This window comes from Mastacembelus armatus, unplaced genomic scaffold (assembly GCF_900324485.2).
Source record: "Mastacembelus armatus unplaced genomic scaffold, fMasArm1.2, whole genome shotgun sequence".
In the NCBI taxonomy this organism is placed as follows: Eukaryota; Metazoa; Chordata; class Actinopteri; order Synbranchiformes; family Mastacembelidae; genus Mastacembelus; species Mastacembelus armatus.
The window spans coordinates 1-22,618 of record NW_022872912.1 but is presented as its reverse complement, the minus strand read 5'-3'; the positions used below and the strand labels follow the sequence as shown (position 1 = coordinate 22,618).

The window sequence follows — 22,618 nt, the reverse complement described above, 5'->3', positions numbered from 1 at the left end:
TCAGGTAAAGGTAATGGCAGTTTTGTGTCCTAACTGTCCTGTGAACTTATTGGGCAGAGATTTGTTGAGTAAGTTAAAAATATCTCTAGTACCTACTACAAACGGGATGGCAGCCATAGGCCCGGGGGAGGAGATCCCCTCTTATGTAGTGCTGAAACAAGGGGCACCATATTACTGGTGGTCCCTAGATCTGCCCATGCCTGACCCTGGACGCACAGGAGAGCAGCTACTGCGCCTGCTGCCTGATCCTCAACCACCACACTCAGAAAGCCTCTCCCCAGAGCAGATGCATGTCACCCTCTATTATAAACATACCCCAGGTCCAGATTTTGACTATGTACGGAAGTTTGAGAAGTTAGGGCCACAGAGAATAACGCTTAAGACCCTTTATACTGATAGGAAAGGAAAGGCAGTCTGCTCTGTTAGTCTTCCTCCAGAAGCTAAGCGCCTCTTGATGGGATGGTCACCTAATCCTCACTTGTCAGTGTCTAAGACGAATGACATGTATTGGGAGGAGTTAAAGCAGTTTTTGAATAAAGCTGAGAGTATTTGTGATTGGCATGAAGAAGAAGGAGGCTGGTTTAGTAATAGTGTGGGAAGCTGTTTTTACAAAAACTTAAATTGGGTTGTAACGGCCACTCCCCGTGCTCACATGGGGGAGGATGACCGAGAATGAGTGTTACTTCTGGAGGAGTTAGATCCGTGTTTGGCTGAGGTGCCTGACAGTTTCCGGTCTCGAAGCAAAACTGATGTAGGCCTAATGACCACAGCTCCAGAAGTTATTATTAAGGCCAAATCTGATTATAGACCTAGGATAAAGCAGTATCCCCTTAAACCAGACGCCCTTCAGGGAATCAGGCCTGTGGTACAAGAGATGCTTGATGCAGGGATCCTGGTGAGGGCACCAGAGGCTCAGTGTAACACCCCTATATTTCCAGTGAAAAAAGCTGATGGGAGGAGTTGGAGGATGATCCAAGACTTAAGGGAAGTAAATAAAGCAGTTGAAAGTAGGGCCCCGTGTGTCCCAGATCCTCACACTTTGCTGAACCATATAAAACCTGAAATGAAGTGGTTCACGGTTGTGGATCTCAGTAATGCTTTTTTCTCTATCCCAGTACATCCAGACTCACAGGGATGGTTTGGGTTCACCTTTGAGGGAAAGAAACTTACCTACACCAGGTTGCCACAGGGTTATGTTGATAGCCCCACTATATTTGTATTAGAATTGGAAAATTGCCTATCTACATTCCATGTGCCTTCACATAGCCAAATTTTGACCTATGTGGATGATATTTTAATTACATCAGACACTCAGCAGCATAACAAAGACACGGCGATAGCACTGTTCAAACATTTAGAAAGAACAGGTAACAAAGCATCTCCAAAAAAGCTACAGTGGGCTACTTCTGAAGTTGTATTCCTGGGTCATAAGCTAACACCAGAAGGCAGAGCCCTGACTGAATCCAGGAAAGCAGCTATTCAACAAGCCTGTAAGCCTATCACTAAGCAACAGATGATGCAATTCTTAGGGCTGTGTAACTACTGTCGACAGTGGATTCCAGATTATGCTCAAGTAACACAACCGCTGTTAGACTTGATTTATGAAACACCGATGGCCATGAAGCAGGAAATACAATGGGCTCGCAGAGGAATGAAGACAGCTGGAGGACAGTCAGTTAGACATGCCCCACTCTTAAAAGAGTTATTACAAGCTGTCATGTTACCAAAACGACTCGCTGTCTGTATATGTGCCGCACATACGAGGAAATTAGATCCAGTATCCAAAGGAAACAATAGAGTAGATGCTATAGCAAAAGCAGCAGTGCAGGGACAGTTTGGGAAATGTAACCTATACCTCATGGAAGAAGTGAAACAGCCTATAGATCATGAAGTACTTTCAGACATGCAGAAAAGAGCCCCACCGGCTGAACAGCAACTCTGGCTCAAAGAAGGAGCCATAATTGAGCAAGACCTTTTTAAAATTAAAGACAAACTTTGCCTACCTAGAAGTCTCTATCATACGGCAGCTATTTTGACGCATGGGCCTTGCCATGTGTCAACAGGAGGGATGGTATATGCAGTGGAAAAGTATTTTCATGCACCAGGTTTTAATAACTACTCAAAAAATTTTTGTAAATCCTGTTTGACTTGCTGTAAGCATAACCCACAGGGAAATCTCAGACCAAAGAGAGGGAGATTCCCCAATCCGGACTATCCATTCCAAGTTATTCACATGGATTTCATAGAGTTGTCACAATGTCAGACATACAAGTATTGTCTTGTTCTGATAGATGCATACTCTAAGTGGGTTGAGATTGTGCCTAGCAAAACTGCTGATGCACTGACAGTGGCCAAAGCGCTGTGCAAAAGTATAATCCCAGATCATGGGATTCCACAGCGAGTCTACAGTGGATAATGGTCCACATTTTGTAAATGAAGTAGTTACGCAGATGTCTAAATATCTGTGGGTTTTGAGTTGAAGAACCACTGTTCATACCATCCCCAAAGTGCAGGCCTGGTAGAAAGAACTAATGGCACTATAAAGATGAGACTGAGGAAAACTATGGAGCAAACGGGAAGGACATGGGTGGAATGTCTCCCCCTGGTAAAAATGTATATGAGGGTCACGCCAACAGACAGAGGCCTGACCCCGTTTGAAATCCTTTATGGAAGATCTTTTACACTTCCCATTTGTGACAATGTGTGTGAAAAACCTCAAGGAGAAACTACTCTAGCTGAATGGATGAGCAAGATGTTGCAAACTAGAGAAGTCATGAGTGCAAATAATCTGCCAAGAGATGTTTTGTCTCCACAGGTGCAGAGAGTCAAACCTGGTGACCGAGTCCTGATAAAGGTCATCAAGAGGAAGACTTGGTCCACTCCCAAGTGGGAGGGGCCCTATACAGTGATCCTGACCACTCCCACTGCAGTAAAGATTCAGGAGAGACCCACGTGGATTCACCAGAGCCACTGCAAGATACTACAGCCACTAGGGGCCGAGTAAGGTGGAAGTCGGCCGGTATCAAAACCCTTGGCTGCTGAAGAGACCATCTGATCCTTACTCCCAGCTATGGCTCTCCATCGGCTGATTCTGTGTCTAGGGACACTAAGTATTGTCTGTTATGTAAGCACAGAGGTGACTGTAAATACCACTTGCTCCCTGGTCGAACGCCTAATACAGCGAGCGTTGGGCCCGGTGGAGCAACAGGTGGATCAGCTGTACCCTCTCCTCACAGCCTTGGACCACTCTGATGAAGATGATAATGAACAGTTTGTGTAAATACTGACTATGTGTAACTGATTGTGCTCTGATAGAGGACCAGAGGTGGTCGCCCAGGAGCCTGGGGGCCGGTTGGGAATTTTTCCTTTACAGAAGGTTTTCGCCCAACCCCTCACAGAGCCTTGCTTCTCCAAATCTTGTTTGGTCATAATGACGAGTTTCCAGAAAATCCTACAAGGAAGATGGAAAACTCTGATACTATGTTGAAAATGACAAACAGGAGGGAAATGTTAGAATAAGGGCATTGTAAATTGCTAACTGTGTTATGAGAATTGTCATTTTGCAGACAGATTTATGTAAAGGGTGCAACCAGGCATATCACAGTCAAGGATGTTCTCTGTTTTTCTGTGTAAATCACCAAGACATGTAAAGATATGGATGTGAACTCTGTATGAACTTTGAAGTTAACCTATGTTTCAACTCTCCCCTATTGTGTAAAGTGAGACGGTGCCTGGAAGTCATGTAACCACCTCCAGATATAAATTAAAGTGTTCTGAGCGGGCTCGTGGCTGCAGCCGGGGATAGCACCAAGTGTGCATCTCCTAAAAGTCACGAGCTCAACCTAGAAAAGAAAGTCTCTGTGTAGATGTTTGATTAGAACCAACAACAGTCTTTCAATGTGAGCTGACCTAGAGAGCTGCACAGGCGTTGAGGATGGAGCAGGCATCTGAGAGCCAGTAGCATTACAGTATGGAAGCATGAGTCATAACTGGGATATATGAGGCCACCTGATTATCTTCTGCCTGTGAATACCAGGAGACTAGGACAAAAATTGAGAGCATGCGACATGTAGGTTACCATAGCGTTTCAACAGAGAAAGCTTAAGTGAAGATAAATATGAATTATAGCAATGGTGTATATACCATGTGTGTCCTCCTTATGGGCTTACTGTTTCACGACAAGTGAACTGACCCACTGGCCTTTGTCTATATCTCATGGCGTTTCCAACGGGGAATTGTGTGTTAATGATTGAGTGTGATGACTTGAATTAATCATACCAATGCCAGTGCTTTTTAAATGCAGACACTGACATGTGAAACAATTTTGTGTGTAGTTGTTCACACAATGTTCAACAAATCTCATGTGAAAATGGGAACTGTGTGTTTTTAGTTGTAGGAAATTAGTCTGTCTTTTGGTAGATGGCATTATAGTTTGGGATCTTTAATTAACAAACCTGGTTATAGTGTGTAAGCGTTCGAGAAAGACTATAATAGAAAGGATTTATTGTGACGTGGGGAAAAGGCAGTGCTGTAGTAGATGGAAGTGGAAAGGCAGGATAGTATCAGGAGTTCTTAATAGAAAAAGATTTGGGGGGGTATCTTCCTCATTCTGCTTGCCAGAATTAAATTATCTGCCAGTTAAGGTAACATCATGCTTTACAGAGCTGCTTTTTGTCCTTTTCAGTCATAATGGTTAAATGACTTCTTTGTGATTCATTGTTCATTATTTATTTTATGATTGGAAGGCAAAGAGTATAGTGACTTTTTAAATACAGAAAATGCTGATGCTAACCATTTTTGAATTATATGGAAGACGTTACAGCCGTGTTACAGTAGTATAAACTTTACCTTTGTAAAATTGAATTCCTCATTTTCAGCTGTTATGATTTACCTGTTAAATTGTTAAACAAGACCCTATAATGATTTGGAATATTAATAGTGAGCAAATTGGTGCTAACTGTAAGTTTTCTTTAATTTATACTTTGTTTGCTGAAAATGTGGAGAAACAAGTGTTCAGCTGAATGTCAAATTGTTTATTGCCATGTTTCAAATAAAATAGGTTCTTTCAGTTGTCAGTGGTTCAAGCAGTTTGTATATTAGTTTGTATATTCATCCAGTTTTCAAGTGGTCTACAACAAAAAGGTGCAGAACGAACAGAAATAGATACAAGAACTCTAAATAGCTACAGAGAATCAAATCAAGAACGTTATATTCTGCAAATTAAATGCACCACAAATGCGATACGATTATGTGACTACGGGTTCTAAAAAGTCGTGCTACAAAAAAATGGATTCCTCATCAATCGACGATGACCTTGTGTTGATCAAATAAGAAAATGTGAGGTGCACCCAATACAATGCACCAGAACAGTCGCTATGTTGCAACCAATCACACTCATCAGGCAGTGTATAATGCCAAGTATCTCTATTTTAGCAGGATAATAACAGAACAGATTCTCAGATAAATAGTAAGAAACTTTAACATTATGTTTTACAATGCTCAGCATGGTATACTAATGATGATATAAAATGTTGTAAAGGTTATGCCATAAGATAACTGGCAAAGGAATTCACAGTCACTGTTCATAAACTGCTAAGTAGGACATAAACACAGCACTGTCATAACAAAGCTCTTCAATTATCTTTCTCAATGCATTGGCCTCATACTCACTGTGTTTGTAATTTTTGTCCTTTTTATCATAAAGAACTGTATTAAGTGAAACAAAGTTGATGTTCCAACAAGCTGCATTTTGATTGGTCCGAGGTGTTTCTGTCGCTGGTGAAAGTTGATAAACTCGACCTGTGGGTGCAAAAAACAAATGCTGCTTTAAACACAGTGACATTCCATCAGTGGTCTATTGACAAGTTGACAAGAATGACCCTTTTAAATCTGCATATGAATATCTTTACACAGACAGGTCTCCACACAACATGAAATCACACCACAATCCATTTTACAGATTTTACGTACATCTGTCGGTGACACAGAGTTGTGCTGAATATTCAAAAATGTTTGAACTTTGACCGCTTTTGCACTGACTGCCCTGCACTATTGAACTGTCAACAGCACAAGCACAGAACTCAGCAGGGCAAAGGCTTAGGATAAAACAGGATTCAATCGGTCACCTATGGCACTGCTTAAAGGAAATGAAGAAAATTATTGATTTATGCAGTGAAAATTCATATTTTGCTCGCAGAAAAAACTACAAAACAAATGAAAAATGTGACCAGTAGTTATTTTAAATGCTTTTGAAGGACACTAGGTTCCTGCTTCAGGTGCTCATGGACAGTATAAGTTGCATCAGGGATATGCTGAAGGAAGATGAGTCAAAGTAAATAATTTTATCAGTCGCACACAAGTTCAGCATCCAAAGGGTGGTATTTATGTCCCACTGAAAAATGATCAATATTGGCTCCGTTTTTGCTTTGGTTTGGTTAAAACTCCCAAGAAAAATCTCTTTATTCCTTGTAACACTCAGGGCAAAAAATGATTTGTCTCTATGGTATCTGAATATTCCATCCATCCATTATTCCTAGCCATTATTTCTGCAGGGGGACTGGAGTCAATCTCAGCTCACATTGTGTAAGAGACAGTGTGTAGTCTGTCACAGGGTTGGCACATAGACACAGACAAACACTCACACTTGCTTTTACACCAATGGGCAATTTAGAGTCACCAATTAACCCAAGTCCAATCTGCATGTGTGGGAGGAAAACCCACACAGACATAGGGAGGATATACAAACTCCATTGAGCAAGGCCCCAGGCCAACTGAATTATCCAATAAATAAGACTATTATTGCTGTCTCCCCCCGGGGTATTTAAACCAGATCTCTTTTTCAAAACATTGATTCATTCCATCACATTTTCTCACATGTCACATTTTCCTGCCATGAAGGCAAATGGTTCTTTATAGCCAGTCCTGAGGTGTAAGCTGGTCCTTGACAATGCCTGTTGAAGCTCACTGAGAAAAGAATTATTATTAATGTGATTCTATTGAACAAACTCAGATTTCAGATTATTCATTAAAGATGTCTTCTAAAAATTGAATTTAAATAAAATAATAAACTCTTTGAGTAGGTAACAGCAGACACTGTCACGCGTCGGTGTGTAGTGCAGACCAGAGAACAAGATGAGGACCCAAGTGCAGACAACAGGGCAAGCTTTTATTCCAAGGCTCAGGCAGTGAAACCAAAATTCTCCGCCGCACGATGGGCAAGCAGGCAAGGGCAGATACGAGACACTCACACACAGGTACGGTAAACTTAACTCAGTGCAGTGCAATGATCCAGCGGGGAACAAAGGAAATGAAAGTTACGCATGTAACTACGGTTCTATCAATCCTGAATGACCGCCAGAGGGCGGTGCTGTAAGCACTGAATGTTCCCTTCGCGCATGCACAGTTCGAGTATTTATACCAACAGTCACGTGTGACCCTGGATGACCCCCGGAGGTGATATATTCCGGCGTCATCCAAGGCTCTTTTCCTACAGAGTCTTCTCATAGGCCCTTGTCACCAGGTCGTCCGTGACCCAGCATTGGGGCCACGGGCACCGGACAGTGGGGCGCAGGGCCTCCTCAGGTGTCACAATGAGGGAGGCCACCGCTGGCTCTACCGCTGGCATGTGTGCCAAGCCAGCCTCCGCTGCGTTGTGCATGGATGCTAGGACTCGACCATCTGCTGAAAGCCGAGACCTGGCTCTTGGGTCCCTCCAGCAGGTATGTAGCTCCTCCAGATATTCTCTGGAAGGGGGAACAACAAAGGCCGTAGGAGGCCGCCCACGCCTGAAGAAGGCACTCTGGGGGTTCGGGTCCACCTGCTGTGGGATCTCCTGAGGGGAGGGGGGGGTCACCCTCCTCCCCCGGTGTCAGCAGTGCCCGAGGCAAGTAGCTGCAGTTCATGCACGGGTTGTTGGACAACCCTTCCCTCAGGTGATCCGGGCCGAGACAGGCCGGGCAGAGGTCGTGCCCATCGTCCGGTAGAAGCCTGTCACCACAGGTCACACAGCAGTGAGCCGCCTCCATGCTGAGAGGTTTTTGCTGTCTGCCCCAGTACCAAATGGCCAGTACGCCCCTGGCGCTGCAACCGCCGCCCAGGGGAATAATCCAACTGCCAGAAACTGGGAGCGGGGAGCGCGAACGCTGCCGTCACTAGTAGAGGCTGAGAGTGCTGGCTGTATGTCCCCCCCCTCTTTTTTTTTTTTTTTTTTGTTGTTGTTATTATTTCAAAGAAAAGCCGACACAGCGTCCCACCCGCAAGGTAGAGACGATGCAGCAACCCAATTGGGAGCGGGGAGCGCGAACGCTGCCATCACCAATGGCGGCTGAAGGTGAGTGCACTTCCCTCCTTTTCTTGTTATTTTCACAGAGAAGGCAGGTACAACAACTCACCTGCAGGGGAGAAATGATGCTGCAAAGCCGATGTGGGAGCGGGGAGCGCGAACGCTGCCGTCACCAGCAGAGGTCCGTTTCTTCCTTTTTTTCTTGTTATATTATTATATAATTAGGAAGCCAGCTACATCGTCCCGACCGCAGTGGAGACACGATGAAGCAAAAGGAAAAAGTGGGAGCGGGGAGCGCGAACGCTGCCGTCACCAGCAGAGGCTACAGGCGTAGCGCCGTCAAAGAAAAACAACCGCAGCAGAAAACACAAGTAAATGTCTGTGATATTGGCAAGTCGAAACACCGCTATGGCGGCGGAGCAATCAAACCATGCAGCCGACAACCAGTGGGAGAGGGGAGCGGAGACGCTACCGTCACCACCAGCACTGCAATAGCACTAACGAAAAACAACCACGGCGTTTTCACCAAGGCGGACACACAATGCGTCCGATGCCGAGAGAAAAGGAGACAATGGGAGAGGGGAGCGCGAACGCCACCGTCACCAACAAATTCGGCACTCCAAACAGAAAACAACTTTTGCCGCTGCGGTGCACCCACAGCGAAAACGCGTACAAGTATTATCTTCAGGGTAATGTAACAACGGGAAGATCCCGAAGCCACAGTCGCAGCCCCTGGAGGGCGAATCCGCTTCTCCGACCCCTCGGGTCACGGGGCTCCCAGCAACTGGTAAGGAATGTACCATGCGAACCGCGCGCGAGGAGAAAAGAGGAAAAGAGCCTTGGATGACGCCGGAATATATCACCTCCGGGGGTCATCCGGGGTCACACGTGACTTTGTTGGTACAAATACTCGAACTGCGCATGCGCGAAGGGAACATTCAGCGTTCAGAAACAGGAAGCTAACCAAAATAAGACGCCAGGCAGGGCTCAAAACCGGAAACCAGGTTCAGACCCTGACAGACACCTTGAAAGTGCCTGGCCAACAATCACACTATACATCAGCACAATCTTGGCCTGTGTTTTTCATAGATCAGATTCATTTGCCTTGATGATGATGTCACCTTTGAAGTATGACATAATGATGATGTCAGAATTGAAAGGGTACAGCTTCAGTGTAGTAGTAGTACGTTGAAACTTCTCTTCAAATACAGTTTCTATACAGAGAAAGACACTAAAGACACTGACAGAGTGATAAACACAATGGAACCTATAGAGGACAGTAGATTTGACAGAATGGATGTTTTTCAACTGGACGAAAACAGTAAGATGCAAAAACAGCTTTCAGAACTTTCTGTAGCTGAAATGATTTTAAGACAAGAACAGAGTGAGATTCATGAACCAAAGAACAAAGCCGAGGAATATGAGTTGCAAATTGCCAAACTACAAAAAGAACTAGATACGGCCAGAACTGACCTTAGGCTTGAAGAGGAAAAGAGAGCTCTTTCAGTGTCAGTTTCAGAGCAGAGAGTTCTGGATCTTGAGAAGCAATGCCAGGAGCTCGAGCAAAAATACTCCTTGGAGAAGATGCAGAGGGAGAATACGGAGAAAGAGTTAGAGACATCCAATTTAACTAAAGAGGAAAACAAAAATCTGACCCTGCTGGTCCAGCAAATGGATGATAAGGTGCAAGAACTGGAAATGTTAAAAAAGGATTACCTAAATCAAATAGAGGAACTGAAAGATCAGCTGAAATGGAGCGAAGCTAAAATTGACTCGAGAAATCAGGTGATTATTGAAATAAAAAAAGAGGCACAAAATTTCCAAATCGAGGAGGCTCAGCTGAAAATGTGTCAAAGGAAATTAAAATCCATGGAAGAAATAGCTGAGAGACGGGCAAATGAAAACTATAACTACAAAAAACAAGCGAATGCTGATAAGATCAAAATATATAAGTTGACCCAGGAGACAGCAACCTTAACGAAGAAAAACAAGAACTTAGTAATTTTACAGACAACAGCAGAACGTGAACTGGCCAAAACACAAGAATATACTAATTCTTTAATAAAGGAATTAGAAATCCGGAAAAAAGAGGCTGAGAAGCAGATTGACCTCGTAGTAGCCATGGAAAGACAAATTAACAAGTACAATGCACTAAAACGTTCGGTAAAACATAGTCAGGAATTAGAGGAAAGGGAAAGAAAGATCAGAAAACAGGAGCTAGTCCAGATGACAAATTCACTTAGTAAATCACAACAGAACTACAGAATGCAAGAAATACAGAAGGAAGCTGCCATTACTGAGAGAAAACTCTGTGCTCAAAATTTGTTCATGGCTCAGATAAAAATCACTAAGATGGCTGAAACAATTGAACAACTGAAGGCTAAACTCCACAGCGAGCATTGTGACTTCAATGCAAAGGACACAGAGTTGGTGAAGATTACAAAAAAATATGATTCTGTAAAGAAGCAGCTACAAGCAGCAACGATCAAGCTGAAACAAACAAAGGAAGCACTGGAGCAGCATTTAGCCTCGGCTGACAAACAGAAGCTCCTGGTAGAGAAAGAGCTGTCCAGAATTGAAGAAGACAATAGGAAACTGGACAAAGAGGTTGGGCACTATAATCACGTGGTAGCACATCTGCAACAGAAGCTCAACATCCAGGAAACTGCGAAGATCATGCAAGAGAAGACTCTGAAAAACATGGAGGAGGAAGTCATTTCTCTCAAGCAGCACATCAAGAACCTTAACAATGAGCTCAGTATCAGGCACGTGGCATTAGTGAGGCACAAGTCACGCCGACAGACAACTAGGGATAAAACAAAAAAAAATCTTTACCCCCGTCTTGAGATGATAAAGGACCAGCTCCGTCAATACCAGTTGTATGGGAGAAAAAAGCTTCAGGATATGAAAGACAGGGAGGCCCAGGACCTGAAGCAAATGCAAAAATACAGTGAGACACTACAGAAGCTCCAGAGATGTCAAAGGCATAACAGCAGCCTCATCAAAAAGTCCATGGCATCACAAGGGCTCCTTGTGGCATACAAGGAAAATTACATGCATTTGCAAGAGGAGAACGAGAAGCTTAAAGATGAGTTGAAGAAGCATAAATTAGAGTGTATATGCAAATCAAGGTGCACTCTGTTGCCCCCTATTCCCAATAAGTCCCACTCAGAGCTCAAAAAAAAGGAACAGAGTGAATCTGGTCACATGTCAGGGCACACATGTTTAGCACCCATCTCCACCAAGTCTTACTGTCAGTCTGCAGCCCAAACTAAGGTTTGCCGCCTCCCTCCCATCTCAAATGAGATCATAGTTAGTGGAAAACAGATATGTCCGCGCCTTCCTCACCTTTAAGCTTGTAGTGGCATCATCAGAATAAGATGTTGTTACTGTGTGGTAGGTTTGACTGTATGTGTGTGAATGGCTTCCATTTTATGCTTATACTTAAAATGTATATAAAAGTTGTGTTAAAATATTTATTTGAAATAAATTTGCTGTACATATTTGATTTTGTCTCCTTCTTAAAAATATTTTTCATATACTTTAAATATATTCAAGTCTACTTTTATCTGAAATATTTGCATACAGTACACAGTATTGTCATATTCCTGGCAAGGAAAGGATGTGTTGTCAGGGCATTGAGCTTTTAACTTATGTTCCCAGAGAGTTCAGTCATATTAGGTGGCGGTGGGTATCTGCTTTAGTTTTTGAAAATGAAGACCACCACTGAGGGATAACACAGATTTCTAAATTTCTGAAGATTATTTCATTCTCTTTCAGATTGTGTTTGTGGCCACTTGAACTTCTTGCACATTTATCTAAAATCCTGAGATTTGGGGAAAACTTGGTCTGATAGTGAGGAATGGTATCCATCCCACTTTGGATAGTGTGGCTCATGTCCTTTAACTCACACATAAAACAAATCTCTAGAACTGCCTTCTTTCACCTGCGCAACATTTCCAAAATTAGCAACATCCTGTCTCAGAATGATGCAGAAAAACTAGTCCATGCATTTGTTACCTCAAGGCTAGATTACTGTAACTCATTACTTTATTGTTGCTGTTCTTTTCTCTCTGCTCTATCCACTCACCCCAACCGTTCGAGGCAGATGGCCGCCCAAACTGAGCCCGGTTCTGCTGGAGGCTTTTTCTTCCGTTAAAGGGAGTTTTTCCTCTCCATTGTCACCAAGTGCTGCTCATAAGGGATTTGTTGGGTTTTTTTGTTTTTTGTAAAGTGCCTTGAGATGATTGTATTGTGATTTGGAGCTATACAAATAAAATTGAATTGAATTGAATTGAATTGAATTGAATTGAATTGAATACATAGCGAGCAGGTCTCCTTTCACAGAGGCAGCCAGGTTGTGCAGCCATGTTTCTACAGTAGCCCAGAACAGACAAACCAAACACTGGCTCTAGACAGGGAAATTTTGTTTTATTTCAATGGTCACTGTACTCTCCCTTGTGCCTGGAAACAGGAAGAATAGTGAAGGGCGATCATAAAAGTTGCATTCTGCAATATTACCACTAGATGCTGCTAAATCATTCACATTTTACACATTGTACCATTAATCACCTTTAATCTATTCACGTGGTTATTTTTATTTATGGTTAGACACCAGAGGGGTGACTCATCTAACCCACTAACTCAACCCATGCCATTCTCCCCTAAAAGTGTCTAGGAATACATATCAACATGTAATGAGTTTCTGTGGCTGTTTTATATTGTAGGTAAAGATCTTGCTTATTAAGATTGTCTCACTGTTCCTAAAATAGGTCTTAAACTCATGTCTGAACCAGAGGACACACAGGCCAGTGGGGTAGGGAGGAGTGATTTCAGACTGGTCACCAGACTCTGCATTTCATTTAACATTCAACATCCATACTGCTGTATCATTCAGCTGCTCTTGAGACATTAAGCTTTGTATTATTCAAATCGGAGACAACAGAACTACTGTACTGAAAACCTGTCCTGCCTGTCAACTCAGTCTCAGATCAGCAGAGCCACAAAGTGAGGAGGGGGAACATGACTTCTTTAATTGAACATCATTGGATTAACATAAAAACAATTAGTTTATGACTAAAGTGTGATGTCTTTCAACCAAACAGCAACAACCCAGTCTGAATAAATAGCTAGTCTAAAGACAGCGGGGTGTTAATGAATGAACTGGAAATGAATTCATCCAAAACATGGTACCTGCGGTTTTGTAATTTCAACAACACAATCAGCAAATATTAGCAGAATTACAGATAGTTCAGACATCTATCTTTATTTATAGAACAAAGATCAGTCACAAATAATCGACATTTTGATATGTTTGTGTGTGTGTATGTTTATATATATATATATATAAATCAGAGGTGTGAAACTATATACATGCTTTGGTGATTAACATAGGGGAGTTTTTCTTGTCTTTCTTTCTATTTAAGTATCATTTTTTTTAAATTGGGGAAGTTTCAGAGCTGACTAGGTCCCCGTGATGCCATCAGCAACTGCAATCTGTTAAATTTGTGCTTAATAAACATCTGAAATGCCCTTTCTGTTTGTAAACTAGGGGGGAACCACACAAAGTGAGCTACGTCACTAGTGTGATTGTGGTGTTTTATCTGCCTATGTATTGTGAACATGGTTTAGATTCACTTTGGCTTCTTCTGTTCATATTAGATGAAATGTGTAATTACAAACCTGTGTTTGTTTGGTGTTGCAGGTCCAATCAGGGGTGTTAAAAAATGGCTCAAGGCTGCCTCAAGTGTTTAAAGTACACCATGTGTGTTGCCAACTTCCTTTGTTTTGTACGTATGTTTCCATCATCCAGTATCACAGTCAGATGGCACATGGTAGCACCTATTTTAGTCAAACAGGTTTTCCACTTGTCCAGTGCTATGATGAACTATTTGAGCTCAGCTAATTTCTGAGAATATCCATACATTACAATACCTGAACACTTTTTGCATTTGTTGAGTGTTTGGAAACTAGTTAGGGCAGTCTCAGAAAAACCTAAATGACCTAAAATAGCTGAATATAACAGATTAAAAGCCCAGATTTTAAATGGTTGTGTTAAAAAATTTAATCGTGATTGAAGCTACCAGGAAGAAGTCAGTGGTCTGTAATAATATTATTGGCTGTGCTCTGTCAAAAATAGAAGTACTCATCATTTCAGTGGTCATCATATTATTGTATATATGTTATTTTATTGAATTGTTTTTATGAGGCATTCATTGGAATTTAATGTAAATATGTTTTGTTAAGTATCTACAGCTGTAAAAAGTAAAATATTTCAGGCAGAAATCTGTTGGTGCTCAGTGTAACTGTTGATACGATATATCTGTGAAGCTGTACTCAGGTAACTGAGGTGTAGGGAGTGTGTAACATGAACCTGGCTGTGCTGTGCATTTGTTGCTGTCAGCTGTGTGGTGTGGCAGTGCTGGGCTTTGGCGTATACATAATGGTGAACTTTGAAATGGCAGCACTCACCCCTACGTTGGCCACTTTCAAGGTGGCCAACGCACTGCTGATCAGCGGCATCATCATCACCTGCGTGTCCTTCCTGGGATTCGTGGGGGCTCTGAAGGAAAACCGCTGTCTCCTTTTGACGGTAGGACACACATACACAAATTTTCTTAAGTTAAGCTGTCCAAGGCTGCATCTATTTCAGGTAACAGGGATCTGCTGGAGCCTATCCCAGCTCTCTGTGGGTGAAAGGCAGGGGTCCACCCTGGACAGGTCCCCAGTCCATCACAGGGCCACATAGAGACCAACAACCTCACACACTCACACTCACTCCTATGGGCAATTTAGAGTCACCAATCAACCTGACATACATGTTTTTGGACTGTGGGAGGAAACCAGAGTACCTGGAGAAAACCCACACAAGCACAGGGAGAACATGCAGACTCCACACAGAGAGGCCCCTGATGGGTTTCAAACCAGGAACCTTCCTGCTGTGAGGCAACAGTTTACAAGATTTTTTGATTTGACATAGCTCCAGAATACAATGTACTATAAACTGTGGTGGGGAAAAACTGCTGTGTGACTTATACAGACTTCCATATGCAGATTGTATATGAGTCAGGACACCACTGACCTTGATCTATGGAAAGTTGCCCTGTTTACAACAGCTGACAGTAGGTTCTGTGGATTATTGAGAGGTGATTGAATGAATAGTCAAGCAGATTTTCTTATGTAATCTTTCACTGTGGTCACCACAAATGAAGATCTGTTCCTATTATTTGAACTAGAAAACATGTGTCTGAAAACTGGGACCAATAGAACCAAATACTCAAATAGTACGTGTAGGGCTAGATACTGCTAAAAAAAAACCTTCTTTTACGAAAACCTGCATTTGTCACAGTGTTTTAAAAAAAAACTTTGTCAAGACCTGTGTCACCATGAAGTAATAGTGAAAGAAACATTTCACACATGCTTCGCAGCATGCTGCTGCCCTATAGATCCAGGAGCTCTAAAGTGCAAAAACACACCATTTCACAAAACACAACAACATTTCACAAAGGACAACAGCAAAGGCGAAATCATGACTGTGTAGCGTTTAGGTCACGTTTGAGTTTACGTCATGTAGAGGATGTGCTGGAGAAACAAGATCTGCTGCTGGCATCTTGGTGTCAGATAGCAGAGGAACCTTCAGAGCTGTTTTAGTGATATACAGGGGGCGTAGTGGTTGTAATGTCGTGGCTGATCAAATTCAATTTGTTGAAGTGAGGAAGAAAACATATGTCCTAAGTGGAACAGCAGGAAAATGTAGTTGGATATGTTAAGATGTGTAATCAGTCGTGAACTGTGCTCCTAATGACCACTGAATTTTCCTCTGGTCCCACCATGAGGTTGATATTCCTGTGGTTTTGAGTGACATGACTACAGTTATTGGATTCCTTAGCATAATCAAAGAATCTCCACTCATGTGAAGTCTCTGTGTACAGTTCTTCCTGCTGCTGTTCCTACTGATGCTGGTGGAGCTGACTGCAGCATGTTTGCTGCTCATGTATGAGGCAAAGGTAGGATCACATCAGTCACCATTCACAACCGTGTTTTCTGCTGAGACACTAAACCCAGTATGTGATCTCACCTTACAATATAGATTTCTGAGCTGGTGCAGACAGATCTGAAAAAGGGATTGGATCAAGTCAAGCAAAAGCCTGGAAATTCATCAGATGTGATGTGGGATCTGGTTCAGCAGCGGGTAAGAGGTCCAGTTCCTGGATGACTGTGGATGTGGCTTGGCAAAATACTGGGCGTGATCTCAGTCCATTTTCTATTCTATTTTTCCTTCAGCTTGATTGCTGTGGAGTCGAGAATGTGACAGACTGGGGAGAAAAAGTGCCGGAATCTTTTTGCAAGAACAACTGTACCACCAATCGTGTGTACAGAAACAAGGTGGACACAGTGTAACCCTCGGAACATCTCAATGCACACCTTATTTTGATGTACTGTAGAAGTCAGGAGCATGGTCTTACTATTGCATTGGACTGCTGGTAGCAGTTCATCTGAAATGTGTGTTCTTTAGTTGCAGGGCTGTTTACCAGTGATGAAGAACATATTTGAGGAACATTTCCTTATCACTGGGATTTCCGTCATTGTCCTCTGCATTATCGAGGTAAACCACCAGGCTGCTAATAAAGCATTTCTCCATTCCAAATGAATGCTAATGCTGCTCTGAGTCTGCTGCATGTGTGAACATGCACATTTTTGCTATTGAGGTGTCCAAAATCCCTCATTCACCAATTCACTACTCACTAGCCCTTACACAAAGACGTTTATTCAAGTGTGGCAATAGTACTTTAAAATAAAATAGCATAGTATACTTTCAGGTTACAGACAAGTATACAGAAACATCTTAATGTACTTGTCCTATACTTGTATTAGTTGTAAATATCTGTCATTCTGAGATTGACATATACTTACGGTAAGTATAATTAGTATTCCTCACAAATATAAGTATTTGTTTTGTAGTGTCAAGTGGAATAGCTTGGAGAAAACGGTACATTGGTGGAACTGAACCTTTAGCAGCATAAGGAAACACTGGATTTGTTTATGACTGATGTTTGACCTCTACTATTGAGTTCACACTGAGCAGTTACGTTCCTCTTGTGTGTTTTTGTAACAGTGTACGCGTTTCTTAATTCATCCTGTGTAACTAGTGTAACTACACAAATGACTCATGTCATTTATGGTCCTTTTAATGAAGACACAGTTCTTAAAACTGCAGAATTGTACTACAACATAGTTACAGTATAAAATACAAATTAAAGGTAAATTAGTTGTGTACTCACAGTTTACTAGTCTTATAAGTTAAAAAAGTACACTTAACGTATACTTTTATAAACTACCAAGGGGGTGAGTGTTACATGACTAGCAAACAGTACATATAGAAGTTTTGTTGCTTTGTACTTTCATAAAAACAAAAGTGGTCTGGAATTGTATAACTATGACCTGGTACATTCAATACACAGTAGAGTTGCAGTACAAAATTAAACTGTACTGCAACTGCACAATGTTCTTGTGTTTCAAATACATGGGCCAGATGTGGCACCGCGTAGTTTTAACTTGGCATTGTGGGAGTGTGGAATTTTGTTCCACTGTGGGGAATTTTGACCCAAGTGACCCAAATGTGCATAAGCTTCCTGTGATGTTGCCAAGTATCCACAAAAACAAAGAACAATTTAACACAGCTTTTCCAGCTTTGCTCACTTTCAGTTTCAGTAAATAATATTTCAGTATATTTCTATAATCAAAATCTTTTCCTCAAGAAACTGTTGTGTTGCTCTTGAAACAACCGTTAATGTCTGAAAAACCTGGCACTTTTGGAATGTTTTAAAATTTAAAATATGATCTATAAGGAACAAGACCTATTAGAATATTTCCATGTTGAATCAAATGTCTTATTTGACTTTTTTCTTGTTTGTTGACAGGTTTGGGGAATGTGTTTCGCCATGACACTCTACTGCCACATTAGTAGATCTGGACTGGGCTACAAGTTATAGACCCATGTGTCTTACATGAATGAATGTTGACAAATCGGATGATAAATGATGCTTCCTTTCTTCTGCCAGGACCTGTGGCTACCATACTTCAACATTACAACTGATATCACTGCTTCCTCCATGAGAGTTCACACTGACGGTCTGTCATGGGAGAAGGCGAATAAAACAGCTCACGTAATGAATTGACTATGTTTGACATTTATTTTAACACTGACAATGAAATTACAACGAGACCATTTGCAAACGTACAAACAGTCGAACACCAAGACTAACACGACAAAACATAAGACATTACCTAAACGAACTAACGTGCAAACAATATTCACACACACGAGTACGCTCTGACTAACAGATCTGAACCTCACTACTGAGTTTGTAACAAGACAAGTGATCAAAAGGTTTTACGAAATGGTGAACTGTCCACGTGAAATCCCAGTTCACGCCTGAGTAAGGCTTTTCCGGTCCTTATAAACCGGACGAAGTGATTGGCTGACGCGTCTCAGCTGGTGCACACCATAGTCATCAGCCAACATCTAGGGATCACCTAGGGAGTGTCAAACGGCACCTCAGGGCCGTAACATATATAGAAGACATATTTAAGACCTAGAACGTTATTGAAATGGATTTGTGCTGTTTTGGTGTCTAGCTGATGTGGCTCGCTCCATGGGGGCCAAAGTTGTGATCGCAATTGATGTTGGAAGCCAGGATGAAACCAACCTGACCAATTACGGTGACACCCTGAATGGCTGGCGGCTGCTATGGACGCGATTCAACCCACTGGCTGAGAAAGTCAAGGTTATACTGACCTTTACTAGAAACATCAAACATCTACTGCAGTTGCTCTTCATTCATTTTCTTAGAAGATCAAAACACTGTTCATTTTCTTTGTAGGTCCTGAACATGGCAGAGATACAAACCCGGCTGGCTTACGTCTGCTGTGTGCGGCAGCTGGAACTGGTCAAAAACAGTGAATACTGTGAGTACATTCGACCACCCATTGACCGATACGGCACGCTAGAGTTTGGCAAGTTCGACGAGATCGCTGTGAGATTCTTCAGTGTTTCTCGATGTCATTCCTGGTATTTCTGTGTCTTTTATATATATATATATATATATATATGCTGGCATTGAAAGTCATCCTACCTCTGCTCACTGTGGCTGTAGGATGTAGTGCACCAGCACGGGAAGACACTGTTTGATGTGTGGCATCGCAGTGGGGTGGTGGACAGCATGCTGAAGGACAGGCATCAGGAGGAGCTCCACAAGACCAAAGTCAACCATGTGAGTGACATCACACACTACTGACCTTGGGGTGGAATTTAAAGCCATAGTCTGTTTAATTTTACTCCAGACTAGGGCTGTGAAATTGTTTATTTTTTAATATTGTATGTTATGACCAGAGATCTCAGACAGATGATTGGATCACCTCCAACAGCAAATGGGGGAAGAACCTCAAATTTTATCTACCAACACTTTCTTAATGCCAAGTTTGAGCTGTTCTCAGCTGCTGCCAATAAGCCTTATTTTAATTCAATTCAATTCAATTTTATTTGTATAGCGCCAAATCACAATACAAATCATCTCAAGGCACTTTACAAAATCTAGAACTAAAAACCCAACAATTCCCTTATGAGCAAGCACTTGGTGACAGTGGAGACGAAAAACTCCCTTTAACGGAAGAAAAAACCTCCAGCAGAACCGGGCTCAGTTTGGGCGGCCATCTGCCTCGAACGGGTTGGGGTGAGTGGATAGAGCAGAGAGAAAAGAACAGCAACAATAAACAACAAATAGACACTGCAGCTTGGTGGGGCCAGTAACTGCACATCAGCGATATACAGCTCCAGGACCAGGGACACCTGCAGAAAGTACAGAGAGAACAGAGAGAGAGAGAGAGAGAGACAGGGAGAGAGCACAAACTAGGGGAGAGAGAGAGCACAAGGTTAGTAACATTCAATGGTGGAATATACATGAGGTGGGAGGAGAGGAAGAGAGGGGAGGGGAAGGGAAGGGAAGGGAAGGGAGGGGGGTTATGGTAGGGGAGCTCAGTGCACCGATGGTCCTCGGGCAGTCTAGGCCTATAGCAGCATAACTAAAGGATGGTTCAGGGTTGCCTGAAGCCAGCCCTAACTATACGCTTTGTCAAAGAGGAAGGTTTTAAGTCTAGCCTTAAAAGTACAGAGAGAGTCTGCCTCCTGAACCCAGGCTGGGAGCTGGTTCCATAGGAGAGGAGCTTGATAACTAAAGGCTCTGCCTCCCATTCTGCTTTGGAAACTCTGGGAACCACAAGTAGACCTGCACTCTGAGAGCGAAGTGGTCTATTGGGATAATATGGTACTATGAGGTCTTTAAGGTATGAAGGGGCTTGATCATGAAGGGATTTGTATGTGAGAAGAAGGATTTTAAATTCTATTCTGTATTTTACAGGGAGTCAATGAAGAGAAGCTAATATAGCAGAAATATGATCTCTCTTGCTAGTTCCTGTCAGGACTCTGGCTGCAGCATGCTGGATTAATTGGAGGCTTTTTATGGAGATACTGGGACATCCAGATAGTAATGAGTTACAGTAATCTAGCCTTGAGGTAACAAATGCATGGACTAGTTTTCTGCATCATTTTGAGACAAGATGTTCCTAATTTGGAAATGTTGCACAGGTGAAAGAATGCAGTTCTAGAGATTTGTTTTATGTGTGAGTTAGAGGACATGAGCCGCACTATCCAAAGTGGGATGGATACCATTCCTCACTACCAGACCAGGTTTTCCCCAAATCTCAGGATTTTAGATAAATGTGCAAGAAGTTTCAAGTGGCCACAAACACAATCTGAAAGAGAATGAAATAATCTTCAGAAATTTAGAATCTGTGTTATCCCTCGATGGTGATCTTCATTTTCAAAAATTAAAGCAGATACCCACCGCCACCTAAAATGACTGAACTCTCTGGGAACATAAGTTAAAAGCTCAAATGCCCTGACAACACATCCTTTCCTTGCCAGGAATATGACAATACTGTGTACTGTATTGCAAATATTTCAGATTAAAAGTAGACTTGAATATATTTAATGTATATGAAAAATATTTTAAGAAGGAGCCAAAATCAAATATGTACAGCAAAATTATTTCAAAGATATATTTTAACATAACTTTTGTTGCGCCCTTGGGACTTGTAGTAGCTGCCGCTGCGGCTCAGGAACTCGGGTGACTGCCAGCTGCGGTGGATCGGGGACATCAGGTAATTGCCGCTGCGGCGGCGGCTCTGGGACTCCGGGTAGCTGCCGCTGCTGCGGCGGTTCCTTCGGCTCGGGATGCTCCGGCTGCTTGGGATAAGTGGCTGCAGCGGTTCAGGATACTCAGGATACTGCTGCAGGTCTGGGAACTCTGCTGGTTGCCGATGCGGCACAGGGGACTCGGGCTGGCTGCCGCGTCGGCGCAGGGAGCTCGGCTGGCTGCCGCGTCGGCGGTGTCCGGTCAGGGCACTCTGCTGGCGGCTGATGCGGCTCGGGGCACTCCGCTGGCGGCCGCTGCGGCTCGGGGAACTCGGCTGACGGCCGCTGCAGCTCGGGGAACTCGGCTGTCAGGCAGCTGCGGCGGCGGCTCAGGGACGTCAGGTAGCTGCCGCAGCTCAGGGACGTCAGGCAGCTGCGGCGTCGGCTCAGGGCACTCAAGCAGCTGCGGCGGCGGCTGCTGCTGCTGCTTCGGCTTGGGATGCTTGGGGAGCTGCTGTGGCAGCTCAGGATACTAAGGAAGCTCCTGCGGCCACGTGATTATAGTGCCCAACCTCTTTGTCCAGTTTCCTATTGTCTTCTTCAAGTTTGGACAGCTTCTTCTCTACCAGGACCTGCTGTTTGTCAGCAGAGGCTAAATGCTCCTCCAGTGCTTCCTTTGTTTCTTCCAGCTTGGACTTTGCTGCTTGTAGCTGCCTCTTTACAGAATCATATTTCTTCGTAATCTTCACCAACTCTGTGTCCTTTGCATTGAAGTCACAATGCTCGCTGTGGAGTTTAGCGTTCAGTTGTTCAATTGTTTCAGCCATCTCAGTGATTTTTGCCTGAGCCTTGAACAAATTTTGAGCACAGAGTTTTCTCTCAGTAATGGCAGCTTCCTTCTGGATTTCTTGCAGCCTGTAGTTCTGTTGTGATTTACAAAGTGAATTTGTCATCTGGACTAGCTCCTGTTTTCTGATCTTTCTTTCCCTTTCCTCTAATTCCTGACTATGTTTTACTGAACGTTTTAGTGCATTGTAGTTGTTCATTTCTATTTCCATGGCTAGTAGGAGGTCACGCTGCTTCTCAGACTCTTTTTTCCGGTTTTCTAATTCCTTTATTAAAGAATTAGTATATTCTTGTGTTTT

At 42.9% G+C, this 22,618-nt stretch overlaps 2 protein-coding genes across 2 annotated transcripts; both read left to right on the top strand.

The window, feature by feature from the left end:
- The first annotated feature begins 13,849 nt into the window (after positions 1-13,849).
- LOC113129593 (leukocyte surface antigen CD53-like) lies at positions 13,850-16,681 on the top strand. Its single transcript, XM_026305651.1, has 5 exons — positions 13,850-14,070; positions 14,685-14,873; positions 16,213-16,287; positions 16,371-16,472; positions 16,565-16,681. Exons 1-5 carry the CDS (start codon positions 14,008-14,010, stop codon positions 16,679-16,681), a joined length of 546 nt encoding a protein of 181 aa, XP_026161436.1. The 5' UTR covers positions 13,850-14,007.
- A 1,511-nt stretch (positions 16,682-18,192) lies between these two features.
- LOC113129592 (patatin-like phospholipase domain-containing protein 7) lies at positions 18,193-19,735 on the top strand. The gene is made up of 4 exons (XM_026305650.2): positions 18,193-18,412; positions 18,920-19,068; positions 19,165-19,317; positions 19,438-19,735. The coding sequence occupies exons 1-4, from the start codon at positions 18,319-18,321 to the stop codon at positions 19,576-19,578; spliced, it is 537 nt and encodes a 178-aa protein (XP_026161435.1). The 5' UTR covers positions 18,193-18,318; the 3' UTR covers positions 19,579-19,735.
- Positions 19,736-22,618: the final 2,883 nt, after the last annotated feature.

Excerpts from the sequence above, each read along its gene's own strand:
- LOC113129592 (XM_026305650.2), top strand. The coding sequence starts at position 18,319 with ATGATGCTTCCTTTCTTCTGCCAGGACCTGTGGCTACCATACTTCAAC. Across the intron at positions 19,069-19,164 it reads CACTGGCTGAGAAAGTCAAG|GTCCTGAACATGGCAGAGAT; the intron begins GTTATACTGACC and ends TTTTCTTTGTAG. Across the intron at positions 19,318-19,437 it reads GCAAGTTCGACGAGATCGCT|GATGTAGTGCACCAGCACGG; the intron begins GTGAGATTCTTC and ends CTGTGGCTGTAG.
- LOC113129593 (XM_026305651.1), top strand. The coding sequence starts at position 14,008 with ATGGCTCAAGGCTGCCTCAAGTGTTTAAAGTACACCATGTGTGTTGCC. Across the intron at positions 14,874-16,212 it reads ACCGCTGTCTCCTTTTGACG|TTCTTCCTGCTGCTGTTCCT; the intron begins GTAGGACACACA and ends CTCTGTGTACAG. Across the intron at positions 16,473-16,564 it reads GGGATCTGGTTCAGCAGCGG|CTTGATTGCTGTGGAGTCGA; the intron begins GTAAGAGGTCCA and ends TTTTTCCTTCAG.